The following is a 16,344-nucleotide window of genomic DNA, read 5'->3' on the forward strand; positions in this document are numbered from 1 at the left end:
GCTTGGCAATTAGGACTAATGGAAAAGTAACAAGATTCCCAAGGCTTCCCAAACCCTCTTTCCTTTGAAGAAGTCAACCACTCCTCCCTGTCCATCTTCCTCCTAAGCACTTGCCAGGATTTCCAGCAGAATGACAGTTACGTAAGCTCTATGAAGTTCAGCAGAGTAATAAGCCACAGATCAATTCAGCAGCTGGAGCCACACGCTTGCTGTCCACGCTTCGGGAACACGAAGAGTTAAACACAACAACCGAATTCTGCGGGTCACAGGAGCAGCCACATACCTCAGCCTTTCAGATTCAATTAGATTTTTGTTTTGTTTTAGGCTTTCTTTAATTACCCACTGCCATTTGAGTCCAACTGGGTGACATAAATGTATTATCCCATCATAATGTCAGAATTTAAAATTAGATTTGCTCTCCATAAATACACTTCAGCCAACCTGAGTGCCTTCGTCCAGCGCCGATGGCTGCTTTATATAACCTTTCCTGCGTGAAAAGCCTAAAAACTGCACTCCAAATTACAGCTCCCCTTCTCTGGCTGGGGATTTCTCTCTTCCATTTCTCCGAAGAGACTCAAGTTCGGGGTGAAAAGGAAAGAGTTTCGCAAGATCGAACAGCAAGGCAGCAGCAGCAGAAAAAAGCAAATTACATGAAGTGGGAATGCACTTACAGTCTCCTTATTCGGAAGCAACTCCTTTCGGATCCTGAAGAAGTTCTTGCCGTACTGCCTCAACCCCTTAATAAAACGTTTCTGTGATAAAAGATAACAAAAACACTATGTCAGCAGCAGAAAAAAAAAATTACCTTGTTAATCAGCACAACAGCCAAACAGTGTTCTTAGCTTAAGGTCTGTCGAGAGAAGAAAGCGTTTACCTACAGAGGGACGGGAAGAGGGGTGGGGGGGGACGGGGACACAGGAGGAGGAGAAGGAGAGGCTTGGAAAAGATACCTAAAAATTGAAACCCCATTCCCTTCCACGTCAAACTTCAACAGTTGAAGCTTTAAAAGTCAGTACCACAATCAGTTCTTTCCCAAAAGGACCGAAGTATCCCGCAGCACGTCTCTTTCGAAGTCTATTTTCCAACTAAGCAACGATAGCAAGCCGAACGAAAATACGCAACGCCGCTTTCCACGGGAGAAAAGTGCCTCTCCGGAGGAGGTGCTGCAGGGGTTAATGAGTCCTTGCAGACGCCAACCCTCCAGCTTCACCCTTCCCGATTTTCGGCGGAATCCAGCAAACGCCTTCCCGAGCAAGCCAGCGGAAAACGGGGCCGGGGCCGCGGCCGCCGCTCCCCCTCCGCGGCTCGCAGTGCTGCGCGGTCGCTCGCCAAGCCCAGACACTTCCTCCTTCTCCCTCCTCCTCTCGACCTACGGCCGCCCGCCGGGGCCGGGGCCGCGCTCGGCGGGGCCCGGCGGGACGAGGCGGTGCGGGCGCAGGTAGGGAGTGCGGCGGGGCCCGCGGCGACGGCAGGGGCTGCGGTGCGGGCAGCGAGGCGAGCGGCAGAGCCGAGCCGAGGCGAGCGGCGCTGAGGGCCGGGCGGGCGGGCGGGCGGGAGGCGGCGGCCGCGGCCGCCCAGCATGTGATCGCGGCGGGGCTGGGCTGCGCGGCACCCGCGGGGCGCGCCGCAAAAGGCGGCCTGGATCGCCGGCCCCCCCACCCCACCCCGGGCCCCGCGCCGGCCCTCGCCTCCCTTTCCCCCGAGAACGCCCCGCGAAAGCAGCCGCCGGCTGAACGCCCGCCGGTCCCCCGGGGGCTCTGCAGAGGGGTGGCGGCTTCTTCCCCTGGCAGTTGCTGTGGCTCATCTGCCGCAGCCCTCAGCTGCCCTTCGTCACTCTACGGACCCCCCTCAGCTGCCCCTCGCACTCATGTTCCCTCTCTGCAACACCTCCCAAATAACTCTTCAGGCCCCAGCTGCAAGCATCGCTCACTCCCCTCCTCCTCTCTTCCCGGCACCTTTCTTCGGTCAACCCTGCAGACCCTGCTATCCACCCCAGCCTGCAGCTCCAGCACCAGGCTCCCTGACACCCCAACATCTCACCACCAAGAATCAGCACCAAGAGACAAGACTAATAAACACAGAGTGCCTCAGGATCTTTTCCTTCCCTATGATAAACAAACAGGTATAAACACACCAGCAAATGAATCCTGCATGCAAAAAGAGGTGAGGGCTGGGGAGGAGTTTATGGGCCCTAAGTCTGTTGGGAGGGGAATGAGAATTAAATATTCTCTAAAGACAAATACCTCAGGTTGGGTTAATGTGTTTCAGACCACATCTTGCAGACATGTACTTGAAGGAGGTGGGCAGATGATTAGAGGCTTCCATATTGTGAAATCACAGAATGTTAGGGGGGTGGAAGGGACCTTGAAAGACTGCCCAGAGCAGGACCACCTAAAGCAGGTCAGCAGGTCACAGGGGAACACATCCAGGTGGGTTTTGAATGTCTCCAGAGAAGGAGACTCCACAACTTCTCTGAGGAGCCTGCTCCAGGGCTCCCAGTGTGGTGTCATCAGCAAACATCTTGGCAATGTACTCTCTTCCCTCATGAAGGTGATTGATGAATATATTGGACAGTACTGATCCCGGTACCAACCCCTGAGGGACTCCAATAGATACCTGAATCCAACTAGACTCTCTCCCATTGACCACAACTAACTTCTTTCCTTCAACCAGTTCACATCCAGCTCACTACCAGATTGCCCAGACCACACCACCTCAGTTTAGCTGCAAGGATGCTGTAGGAGACTGTGTCAGATGCTTTCCTGAAGTGAATATGGAATCCCAGAAAGGGGAATTCACTCCTGGAATGCTGCTCTGTACACCTCCTAAGCTCCCACCACAATGCTGAGTCTGAGTGAGCAGCCTCTTTGGACCCTCATGCATACTATTTTGCATCTATGTTCCCACAGGGATCTATCCTTACCTAACCCTGACCCTCAAAACCAGCAGGACTGCTGGGGTTTGCCAAAAATATGTCTGGAGGTACAGAGACAAGAATTAAGCACCATTTGTATATGCTTTGAGACTACAGTCAGTAGTACAGACTTCAGTGACAGTGGGGCTTGGGCTCCTAAACAAGGAAAATGTTACGATATGTGGTGCCAGCCCCTCATTCACAGGCAGAAATCACACTTGTCTGCAGAGCAAGATACCAAGACTGCCTGCAATGGTAACTGGTCACACAGGTGTAGTACTTCCCACTTCTCACCACGTGAATGACAAGGGGAGGCCAGTCTGGCACCACAGACATACCTCTTTCTGTACTTCTGGGCAAGGAAAGATGGCAGCAGCAAGAAGGCAAATAAGCATGTCCTCATACTACTCAAAACTTCCCGAAGAGCATCATAATTCCCAGCGTACCGCAAAATGAAAATCAACTCAAGAAACATTTAAAACCAGGCAATCCAAAGGGAATTCAGATTCTGAATGATGCAGCTCAGTTCCTGGCTCATGGACTCTGTCAGAGACTAGTTAACAGGCACACACAGGAAAAAGTGGCATAAAAAGGTGTAGGGTAATAAGAAGCAACTACAACTGGAACACTCCAAACATGGATGAAAAAAGAACAGGGAAGTACAAGAGAGCAATGTGGTCCAATGCGTAAAATCAAAGCCCCGATTCTCTATTCTTCATTTTGCCAAAGACTTACTGTGGTGTACCTGGACTCTCAGGGGACCATTTTATTTATTTTTTTAAGATTCCTTTTAACCAAACTGTTTCACATTTGTTTTGTTGTGACTCAGCTCTGTAGTAAAAAAAGCCTATGACAAACTTCTGCTTTGAACTCATGAGATGTCAGAAATCCCTACTGGGAATGCAAGCCCAACCTATACCCTGAGTAAGAGAATTAGAGGGAGCCTGAAGTGCTGCTCCAAATTTCCCAACATGAAGGAAGTGAGTCCTTGTGGCATGCTGAAGTTTTGGCCAATGATGGTATCACCTTCATCAGTATCACAGAGACTTCTCCCCAGGCCATTGAAGCAGTGCAAGACACCCAACTATAAGACAGTCATGTACCTCTATGGAAAGGCAAAAGAAAACCACTTATACACAAAGAACAAAGTTTCTGAGGCTTAAGAGAGCTGAACCAAACAAGCAAGATTGTTTTAGAGCATTTTCAGATTTTCCTTCCTATTCCAATCCTCCATTAATTCTGGCACTGTGTTCAGTCCCCCCTTAGCCTGTGTCCAGAACAGCTACTCCTCCAAGTCCACCATGTAAAGACCTCTACATGTTTTTAGATATAAAAGCACTAAATAATTGCACCCCAAATCAGAAGTGACCTGTTGCTCTCCATCACCTCTTAAAACAGATTGCACAACAGCCTAAATTTTCTCTGCACAAACAACACGCAACAAATTTTATGTCTGCATTTTAGTGGTGCAGGAGATGTAGCACTACTTGCAGAAAGCATCTGAAAATGACAGCTGCTGAGTTAAAATCATCTGGTAGTACAGGGCTGGTAGAACAATGAGGCTTAAACCTATATCAGATGGATCAGAAAGAAGTTTTGATCCAAAAGTGGAAGCGGCTCTGAGGCCTCATGGCTGAAAAAATCCCAGTTCTGTACTTTTCAAACTGAAGATAAACAGAAGTGGGAAAGCTGACATGTTTAACTATAAACCATTCTTTATGACAGACCTCTGTCAGCGTTGCTCTTTGTACTGCTCACTGAAGACAAACTAACACAATTAAAAAAACCAATGTTTAATTATTGCTGTGCAGTGGCCGTAGGAAATCCCACGGCTTGCGAGGGCAGGCAGCGCTGACAGACAAACGCTGTTAGATTTTATGAAGTGGTTTCCATGGCTATTGACCAGCCACAGCTCAAGGTCTCCTAAAAACCATCTGAGCATTTTGAGCTTCCCCAATGAAAAGCGTTAAGATTCTGCGTATCCTGCTACAATGTGTAAACAGGGAGCTATAAATAACCAGGGAAGGACAAGGAACAAGCATAGCAATGTTTGCATATGTGTTACTTGCAGGTCCCATATTTCATCCCAAGAAACAAATATCATGACAAGATACACAAAGCCATTATGTTCTGACTAGCAGAGCTCAGACGGCGTGTTTATCAACGTGATGGTAATGCCATTGCCGAGCTGTAGTTAAGGTTCTACGTCAGGGTTTCTATTATCAAGAGATTACAGCTTGGCAGGAAAAAAATTTGCTGCTGCACGCCGAAATTCAGCACCCCAGCTTTTTAACTGGGAACCAGTTTCCTCCTTTGCTGCAGAAATCTAAACTAAAGCGGGTTCTAAAAGCATGCAAGAATCACATCTTGTCCAAAAGAACCTGTTTAATCGACTGAAGGATTTAAAACTGAAACCTCCCAGGCTTCAGGAAGGCAGGATGACTGATAAAACTGTCAATTCATAACTGCTACCAACATGAAGTGATGCTTCAGTCAGGTTGACATCAAATATATTTTTCTCTAAGAATTATCCAGGAGCTATTTCAGTCCATGACCCCCTCACCCCCCAATTAATTAGTGAAGAACATGTTGCAATGAAGTGTGTTTACAAACAGAACCTTTTCTGCTCCTTTTTAATCAAGGAAATAAGGACTTTCCCCCCTCCCCCCAATCCTTTTAAATAAGAATAATAAAAAAAAAAAAATCTCTTTAGACCCTGCCCAAGAACACAAAGTTCCTCTCAACCTTTGCCTTAACTATGAGCACAGAAAAAAATCATTTTGCTATAATGAAAGCAGCAGGTAGAGTGCATGTTTTGAAAGGCCCCAAGTTCTCTAGGCAGCTGGAAGCTTTCACCATCTCCCATATTTAAGAAGCCTTTGTAAGTTCGATAGTGAGTATGGTAGGAAAATTCATGGGGGTTCAGTAGTTAACAGCAAATAAACACTAAATGCCTAAAAGTATCTTTCTTTATTTCTTGTATTTCATAAGATGAAAACTTAGGGCAGTTGATCTGAAAGGAAAAGGTGATCTGATTGTATCTGCACAGCTTCTGTTGAAAGTGCTGCACATTGAGAGATGGCCCCATAGAGTTTTTCAGCCTGCAGACAGCGTGCATGCACACTAGAGCTGGATTTCAGTGCACAGAGGACATTTCATTAAAAGCTTGGCTGACTTTTAGCATTGTAGTTTGCTTATGTGATTACAGTGCAAATAAAAGGAATTGCTGATAATGTTAAATGTTATATACTGTCCTCTGGAAACAGAAGCATCCTGATCCTTTCCTTAAGACACAATTTAAACTAAAGATGCCAGCTATCTCTTATAAAAACATAGCATTGGGAATAAACCAAGTTTTTTTTCATCAAACTCTACCTAGTTGTAGCAGAACACCATGCTAGAACTCACTGTATCTTTACCTCCAAGGAATTCTATATGATCATTAACAGACAGGGCTAAGTATTGCTCAGCAAGTAATTCCAGCAAGGACAAAAAGAGGTATTTTAAGTTAAGGAAAATGCAGCTGTCACATCCCCAAGCTATTCTCAGAAGCCACCTAACCACTGCAGACACAAGCAAGCCTGGGTTAACTCTTTCCACAAGCCACATAGGGCAGCTGGACTTTTTCTTGGTGCATTCAGGGAACAAAGACAGTGGCCAAAGAAAAATATCTACACTCAGGATTCTGCTGTGTTCCTTTACCCTGCCCTGCTGCTAGGAGCACAAGATACACTTCAGCCTCACCCAAGCTTCACTTGACTGTTTCCTGTCACTCTTGTAACCCTGCTTCATGTTTTTCACATTTCATTTTGCAGTAAGCAGTGATTGCACCCTTAGCATGAGATCCTTGTGCTGTTCTGTGTTAGTTAATGGTGAGCTTGCAAAAACCACCTAGCTGGCAAACCTGTGTAACAGACAGACACCATCAGCCTTCCCCAAATGGCTCTGCATGTTGTTCCACAGGCCCTGGCACTCTCTGAGCTATGTGCAGATCTCAAGCATGCAAGCAGAAGCAGCAGATCTTTCCTGAAACACCTATGTTCCTACTGTTCCCTCAGTGTTCTCTCCCTTTAGCCTACCACATCTCAGATGCTCTTCAGTTGACTGCTCTGTCCCATCTCTAACTACAGACCTCCTTTGTCTATTCCTGCAGGAAGTGAGGCTGTCACCAGCTTGCAATTTAGAGCCTCCTCCTGAAGAGGCTTCACTGAAGCACGAGTCATGATTTGAAGGACCTTATTCTTCTCTCTGACAACCACGTAGAGGTCCACACAGTCTGGCAACTGCTTGAAGATGTCTGCAACCACTTACTACAAATCTCTCGCAAGGAAGTGTCTGTGCTTTGATGACCACTGATACTACACATGAGCTCCCTTATGATTTGTTTGTCTTGCAGGAAGTCATAGAATAAAAGCAAGCAGAGACCCTTCATTGTATAGCCCCTGCAGTGCCAGTTTTTGCTGCTTAATTACAGGTTTTTAAGTAACTAATTTTGATTTTATTTGTTTGTGGGGGGATTTTTTTGGTGTGGTTTTATTTGTTTGTGTTTTCATTTTGTGGGTTTGTTTTTTGTTTGCTTGGGTTTCTTGTTTTGTTTGTTGTGTTGTGGTAGTTTGTGTTTTATTTGTTTGGTTTCTGGTATTTTTGGTCCCTTTTCACAATTGCAAATAGGTAAATGTTTCTTAAAGTGGGCCACAAACGTGTTTCCAGCCTTCCAGTCCAAGAAAGCACATGCAGGTGGTCATTTTGTAGAGCAAGAGTAGAAGAGAATAATCACAAACATGTATGCAAGTGTGCATATGGATGCTTATTTGTGGTTCTGAGCTCTGCAACAGACTTACTCAATTTGCTGCTTCATTCAGCAGACTGTGATCTTGGTTAAAAAACACATATTAACCCTAAATTCAGCTCTTTTTTTTAATAGACATTGCTCTGTTTATTTTTCTTGTCACATTTTAAAAATGAAATAATTTCATTGTGTCCACGCAGAACTGTCCTGTAGCTTCTGTAACACTTTGAAAATAAAATTCTTTTTCACCAAGTCTTTTTACTCAAAAATAGGGAAAACCAGAAGTTCATTAGATACCAATCTATATTAGAAGGGATTAATGTTCTCACTGGATACTCAAAGCCCCTCTGGAGAGTGCATTTGCTGGTCATCTACACGTGATAACAATCTCCTACTCCTTAGGCCATATGCCTGTAAGATCAAGTATCCTCTATAAACAAACTGACATGAAATATATCAGCTGAAAGGCTTAAAGGTGCCCAACAATTAGCTTTCCCTCCCCATTCGGATGGCTTTGTCTCCCTGAAAAACCATACTGAAAAATTAAACCCTGTCTCAGGTTGTAAGGGATCCAACAGCAGAGCATCATGCAGCAGCAGAGGCACACACCATGCCCCAGTCTGTGCTTGGGGTATCCACAGCCATATCCACAGACAGAAAGTCATTAAGCAGCCTCCCTCCAGGGAATGCCAAAAGATCCTGCAATGATAATGAAGCCCCTTCCATGGTGCTGCACTGTTGGCTTTTGTTTTGAACAATAGCTCTCCCATGATACCCCTGGCTGGCTGAAAATATTGGTATGAAGTGAGCATGAGCACAGCTGTGTGTAAATTACATATATAAACAGATTAGATTTGTATATTTATACTGGGTGCAAACACATTAATAGCACATTTGCATACACAGTTGGCTAAATGAGATTGCATGCAGAGCAGGATTACTAGTTACAAACACAGTTATTTAGAATTTTCAATAAAGTATTTAGACTGTCATTCCAGAGGTCAAAGTGGATTCATCAGCTTTTCTCTCCTCCTTGCCTTCATAGAAACAGGCAGAAACGCTCCTGTCAACAGCTCTCCACATCTTGCCAATCCCCCCTCACAACTATGCTGGAAAAAGAACTCACAAGGTAGCAGAAAAACTGAACTGGGGGTGCTTGCCTGAAGGTTATCCAAGCTCCCTTCAGTTCAGCTTATTGAAGGTGATATTTTAAAGTGGGGGGGCAGGGAGGGAGAGTTTTAAGGCTGAACACAGCACGAACCACTACCTAAATGCCAGCTGATGACTCTCTTCTTTCCCCTCTCTGTTTAATGCCAGGGATCAATGCAATGGTCTGTATGAAAGGCAACACGATATCAAAGGTGACACAACAGCTCTTAGACATTTCCAAAGCTGGGGGAGAACGCAACTGTCCCTTTACCCCAGGCTTTGAGCTGTCAGGGTGCTGCTAACCTTATGTGCTAACTCCAGCTTTATTTTACCATAGGTATTTTAACAGAGCTATTTTTAGAGGGAGAGAGATGTCAGGTTCACCCAAAGCCTGGATTCACTTCCTGCATCATACCTGTTTCTGTGTCAGAGCCTAGATTCATAGAAAGGGTTGGGTTGGAAGGGACCTTAAAGATCATCCAGTTCCCACTCCCTTGCCATGGGCTGGGACAACTTCCACTATCCCAGGCTACTCAAGGCCTCATCCAACCTGAGCAGTGAGGGGGCACACACCACTTCCCTCTGCATCCTGATCCACTGTCTCACCACCCTTACTGCAAAAAATGTCTTCCTAATCTCCAGTCTTAAATGCCCCCTCTTCCAGCTTCAATCCATTCCCTCTTGCCCTATCAAGATGAGAAAGAGAAGACCAAACAGCATGAAAAAACCCAAAAATTCTAAATGAGAAGCCTTTATTTTTGCTCTGATTGTGCCCTGTGATTATTTGCTCTGGGTGCTTTCACAGCACATCCCCAGCCAACGCTCTGCAGCCAGCCAGTCTCTCTCTCTCTCGCCTTCACATTTCACGTCGGTTCTTGTTAAAAGGTCCAGTCCTGCCTCTTGGGTTCACCACGCTCCCAGCCCCGCCGATAAATCATCTCCCAACCTGCTCTTGGAAAGGCGCTGGCCGTGCGCGCTGGCTCTGGCCCGCGTTGCCAAGCAACCTGCGCAAGAGGGATGTCTGCGAAGTGCTGACAAATAGCCAAGCGGCTGCAACAACAGACTTCTCTCTGTCAAAAAACGTGTTTGGGAGAAGTGCCTCCCCCGCCTCTGCTCTCTGCCAAACACTGGGTGATTGTAAAACCCGAATCAAAAGGCTATTGTAATGAGCACACACTTCCTGCTCAATTACTAATTGTTCAGAAGCTGCGGGGAGGCTGCGATCACACAGCGAACGGCAACAGAAATGTGAGCCGGTAAACGAGATAAAGTCAACAGCACGCCAAGAAACCTGATCTAAGAACAGCCTGCAGTGGCACAGCAGAAACTGATGCACAGACCCGAAAAAAACCCAACAAACCAACCAACCCAAAACCCAGGCTGGATATTAAAGCAGCAGCAGGAAGGAAAAAAAGAAAACCCTGACTTCATTTTTGCGGAGCTCTAGAAGGGGCATTTGACAAGCAACCTTGACTCTGGGAAAGCAATCTCTGGATTATTAGAAGCATCAGAACCCATCCTAACACCTCTGTGGTTCTGGGGTCCCACATCTGAACAAAGACGAGCAGACAGGGACAGATGAACACCTTTGTCTGAGGACTGTTCAGTGTGCAATTTACTTTCCTCTAATACAGTAATGGTTAGGAAGAGGCTACATTCATTTCCCGTAAGTAGGTCTGGAGAACTCCCTCCCAATGGCACTGAAACAGAGGACTGAGCTGCAGGAAGACATTCCAGAGAGCAACAAGTCCTGAACCTGCAGAAGGCTGGAAATGCACAATCCCTCAGGACCCTCCATACCTCTCCTCCCACAGCAGTACAAAAAGGCAGTTCCAGTTAACACACAGGCAGGCATTCCCTTCATCTACTGCACTCAACCACTTCCATCAGAAACTTGGTTGGCCAACTTGCCCATGTTTCTAGTTAAATGCCCATGACACACCTTGTGCTGACAGACATCAGGGTCCACCTAGGCATGCCAGGCAGATCCAGATCTGTGCTCACAAAGCCTCCCTGCGACATTTGCTCTTTTGTGATCCTCAGGAAACACTCTTGTTGCACAGGTGCATAAACCATAAGGTTTGTGTGTGTAAGGTTTCACGCAGTGAGTCTTAGACTATCCCCTTCTGTGCACACAAACCTTGGAACCCAAACTGGAGACTGCTTTCCCTGGCAAAAAAAAGCTTTCTATTTATACAGCGTTATCTGTAGATTGTTGTCTCCTGTAATCAACAGTTTCTCAGTGCTGCAGACAAAGATAAAATGATTCAAGCGTGGTTTTACATAAATGATTTTTTTACGGATGCATTCTAAGAGTTAAAGAGAATAAAGGTCTGGCACATTTATGACCCTGAGAAGCAAAACAATACATTGCTGCCAAGAGACAACAGACAGCTTTTGATTATACTTCAGATCGCCTTTTTGTGTACACAAAGAGATTCATTTCTAACTGTTATTTTAAACTGCTGTTAAAATGCTGATATACAGAAAACCTTTTCATACATTCCAACTAAAGAGCAAAGAAAAAGTTGGTTCACATGCTTTGTTTTTCTTTCAAGGACATCCTTTCCTATATGACACCTGAAACTATCTCCCTTTAATATAGGCAAGTAGTAGAAATTCAGTACTTAACCTGTAAACTTCAAGCTAAAATAAAGCTATTTGCTTTCCATTTCTCATATTCATGCTCAACCAGGCTTGGTAACAATGCATTTTCTACTAAAAACAAGCCCTCACAGTTCCAATTGTTGTTTTGAAGGGGGTGAAAAAAGAGTCAAAGCACAGAACCCAAAAGCAGAGATAAAAACACATCCAAAGCAGGACATGTAATATGAATCCAAGCAGGAAAGCAGCACTTGTGGCATATAAACAATGCCCTCCTGTACCACCTTCCCTCCAAAGGAATGGTTCTCATACATCACTCTGGGTATAAGAGCTGCTGTGCCAGTTCATTCCTAAAGTTATGGATAATGCCTACATCACAAGGTACAGCATCTTCCACAGGGCTGAAGGTGTTCCTTACGCATGGAAGCTTTCCTCGTGCTTCCTCACCTCTACTGGGCAGAAACAAGCCCAGAAGGAAAACATCGCATTAGCCTCCCCCTGAATTCCAGTCTCCTCACACTGTTTTTCCTAACAACAGGATTTTTATTCAACTTACAATACTGTGGGGAGCACACTCTGCCTGCCAACACAAAGCAGATCTCCATTAACTCATCAATACTAAAATGCCTGTTCTAGGCAATAACATGGGTGGGTGAACACAGATATATCCACCAGCCCCCAGCCCATGAGCTCTACTTCAGCAAGATCAGACCACAAGGCTAATAACCAATGTGAGGGGGAGCACAAAATAAGCTTCCTCTTGAGCTCCTCCCTTGCACATCAGAGCACTTCCATTTTCTCCATCTCTTTCCCCATGAAGTTTTCTTCCTGTTCTACAAATTACACAGAGCTTTGAAAACACACAGCCATGGACTCAGGTTGAACATTACTATGCAAGCCTGAAATTGTTCTTTTTCTCTGTGACCTTTTTGTCCTCTCAGTCAAGTTGTAACACTAAGCACAAACCAGCAGCACTCGGACTGCTTGAAATTTGCTGTATGGCCCTTTCCAGACTCAGACACACTGCTTCTACTGGAGATTCCCTAGTGCAGAAAGATTGTTCCACTGGGATTTCAACCATTATTGTCAATTATCCTGGAAACTATTTCTGCCTTCAAACAGTGCCTTTATGCAAATGACAAAAGGAAACAAATAAAACCATTTCAAGAACTCCCATACTTCAGAGCAATGAACAAATCCAAGTGAAAGGAGACAAAATGGTGGCAAGAATTCCCAAGAAAGTCATTCACAGACAAAGGCAGGTGACCTCATCATGTATATCATCAAACAGCAGGGCTGTGCATGGTGGCAATGGCCACCTTTGAGTTCAAGCACTGAGATAAAACTTCCAGTTTGTGACCCTTACTAAGATGACATCAGGCAACCTCTGCAAGCTTCTTGGATTCCTCTGAGTTTGCTGCTGGCTGCAGTGGCAGTAAAGAGAGACCCGAGAGCACAAATCTGGATGTAAGACACATTAGTGGTGACAAATTTGAAAATTAAGGACCAGAAGTGCATGTCTCACAAAGGTGAACACCAGGAAATGAAGCTTAAAAGAAAAGTATTTGGGAGAAGGAGTGCTGAGTATGGAATTACCTCCCCAGACACCCAGAAATGGACAATATCTTCCCTAACAGGTAACTGAAATATGCACCCTAATAAACCAGAGCTTCCTTCCTCAATTTATAACAACTGGAATGTCTGAAGTTACTCCAGTGCAGCACACAGTAATCTTGCTGTAATGTTTATTTATTAGCTCCTCTTAATGCATAAGCCCCTGTCTGATCCATCACCCCATGTAGCCTAAAAGCTACATAAATCTGAGTGTATGCTATGGAAGGAGGAGCAGGGAGAGGAGGAAAAGGAATAAAAGAATAAACAAACAACATAGTGGGTCATGCACAAGTGGGTAGGGGAACAAGCGAGCTATCAAGAGGCTGGTAAAAGCTGCAGCAAACCCACAAAGCCAGAAGCTACCTGCACTTTGAGTCTTTACCACAAGAAACTCAAAACCACAAGGCACATGAAAGTACAAGAGCAACACTGGCAAGGAGCACAAAGAGGAAGTTTTAAAATGCACCCTCATGAGCACTGATCAACACTAGGCATCTTTCACCTAACACTTAAGGAGAAGGAAGAGCAAACCTAACCACATGCTAGATGAAGAGAAGCTTTGCAGAGGCACACACAACATTTATAAGCTGTCCAGGGTTCATCTGTGTCAACCACAAACTGTTAGAAAGGTTAAAAGTGATGTTACTCAGCTACTGTGAAATGAAAAACAGTATAGTGAGGTCACATCTGGAGTACTGGGTCCAATTCTGGACTGCCCAGTTCAGAAGAGATGAGAAACTACTGGAGAGAGTCCAACAGAGGCTACAAAGATGCTGAGTGGCCTGGAGTGTATCTGTGAGGAAGAAAGGCTGAGAGACCTGGGGCTGCTGAGCCTGGAGAAGAGCAGCCTGATCAACGCTCAGCAAGAGTGTGTGTGGGCAACAAACAGGAGCAGACTCTTCTCAGTGGTACCCAGTGACAGGACAAGGGGCAATGGGTACAAACTGGAACCCAGGAGGTTCCATCTGACCACAAGGAAGAACTTTCCTCTGAGGGTGCTGGAGCCCTGGAGCAGGCTGCCCAGAGAGGTTGTGGAGTCTTCCTTCTCTGAAGAAATTCCAAACCCACCTGGCCATTGTGATCCTGGGCAAGCTCCTGTGGGTGACCCTGCCTTACAGGGGGGTTGAACTGGATGATTTCCAGAGGTCCCTTCCAACCCCCACCATGCTGAGATTCTGTGATTCTTCCAAGGTGGCATTTTACACTCAAACCTCAGCTCCTTCAGGCTCACATGAAACCTCTCACATTTGCTACGTAAGCAGCACGGAGCCAGGCTGGGAAATTAAGCCCTCTCAGCAGCAGACTTCCTCAATACTAGCAGGTACTGAGTATCTCTCTGGATCGAGTCCTTATTTGCTGTCAAACTCTTTTTATGGCAGCATAATCATTAGCTTTACGGCACTGTTACCCTCGTAACTAATGAGGAATCCTGGATGGATGCAGCAAATGATTAATATTTAGTCACTCTGCGTCTCCTCCAGAAGCAGCCTATTATCAAACAAGTGACACCTCCACAAACTTCAATTAAATAATGGCTCCCATGGAGGATTCAGAGCCACCGACAGCATGGCAAGTGATTCAAGTAACATGAAGCTGAGCAACTGGTGATGGATCACAGGTTTTTGGTTTTGGGGTTTTTTTTCCCTCCACTTGCTCTGTTACAGCCTGTAACAGAACAATGATCATTTTTCAGTCTAATTGAATATGGCCACCCTTGATTATACAAGAAAGGAGACAGAGCTATGTAATTTGCTTCATTAAAATGCATTTTTATGCCATTTGAAGGATTACAGAAAAAAAAAAAAACAAACAACTGGTGGTGTTGACAGGGAAGATTAGAAAAATCAAATGGATCATGCAAACAGCACTAACAAACAAGGGGCATTTTGGTATTCACACTGCTTATGCTTGGGCAAGAAAGGCAAGTCCTGAGTGCTAAAGCAGCCACACTGTGACAGCAATCAAAGTTTCTTAACTAAGAGTTACGTCACTGCACCAACTTGAAGAAGCATTTAGTCATTTTCTGCTGCAGTGACCACTAGGCCATACTGAATAATGCTCAGGCAAGCTGTCAGGTGGAATGACAGAGCACACAGTGACATTCCAAAAGCCTGGGGGGGAAAAAAAAAAAAAATCTATAATTATTAGAAAAATCAAATTACTTGTTAAAAAGGGAGCCTTTTCCAACATTAAAATCCTAGGATCACAGAATGGTAGGGGTTGGAATCCAGGCTATTTACAATTAGTTACTAATTGAGCCTGGGGTTTTGTATTTGTAACAAAACTGTTAGGATCAGCAAATTGCTGTTTCCCATGGCATTTCCCATGCTCTACTCTGGTGAGACCTCACCTGGAGTACTGTGTCTAGCTCTGGAGCTCTCAGGACAGGAAGGACATGGACCTGACAGAGTGGGTCCAGAGGAGGGCTATGAAAATGATCAAGGGACTGAAACACCTCTATTGTGAGGAGAGGCTAAGGAAACTGAGGCTTTTCAGCCTGGAGAAGAGAAGGCTCCAGGGGAACCTTAGAGCAGTCTTCCACTAACCAAAGGGGTCTACAAGAAGGCTGCAGAAGGACTGTTTCTAAAGGCTTGCTGGGATAGGATGAGGGACAGTGGCTTGAAATTAGAGGAGATTGAAATTGGATGTTAGGAACAAGTTCTTTACTATGAGGGTGGTGGAAGTCCGGAACAGGCTGCCCAAGGAGGTGTGGAGGCCCCATCCCTGGAGATATTCAAGGTCAGGTTCAACAAGGCTCTGAGCAACCTGCTCCAGTGGAGGATGCCCCTGCTGACTGCAGGGGGATTGGACTAGATGACCTTTGGAGGTCCTTCCCAATCCAAGCCATTCTATGGTTTAGACAACAAACAGCTCTTTCAAAACAAGACAGTGATTTGCCATACCAAGTAATCCATTCCTGGACTCCATGTACTTAATGAAGTGGAATTCCAGCATAAATATTCCAAAATGAAACACTTTGACCTCTATCAACTTAGGCTCAGCCAAAATTACTTGGAAAGATGCTGGAGATTTCTATCAGACACTTAACATGGAAAAATATCAAAGCACTTCACCATCATTTATTACTGTAATTGCACTTCAGGTGTTAAGGAGGCAGGAATCCTGTACACTAATCTCAATTTCTTAACACCTGCAAGACAGAAACTCAACCAAGCTACTGAAATGACAAATGACTGAAACAATCTGAAATCAAACCAAGGACTCTAAATGTTGCTATTAATACAAACCAATAAACCACTCAGCCTTCCTTAAC

General features: G+C 45.2%; 1 protein-coding gene across 1 annotated transcript in view; it reads right to left on the minus strand.

Annotated features, from left to right (window-relative positions):
• The window catches only part of RERE (arginine-glutamic acid dipeptide repeats), a 169,814-nt gene that overhangs the window by 53,193 nt on the left and 100,277 nt on the right, over positions 1-16,344 (minus strand). The window contains exon 10 of the mRNA XM_054394838.1: positions 672-752. Coding sequence (XP_054250813.1) covers positions 672-752 — 81 coding nt within the window. The remainder of the gene's footprint in view (positions 1-671; positions 753-16,344) is intronic.

The sequence above is a fragment of the Indicator indicator genome, chromosome 32 (assembly GCF_027791375.1).
Source record: "Indicator indicator isolate 239-I01 chromosome 32, UM_Iind_1.1, whole genome shotgun sequence".
Taxonomy (NCBI): domain Eukaryota; kingdom Metazoa; phylum Chordata; class Aves; order Piciformes; family Indicatoridae; genus Indicator; species Indicator indicator.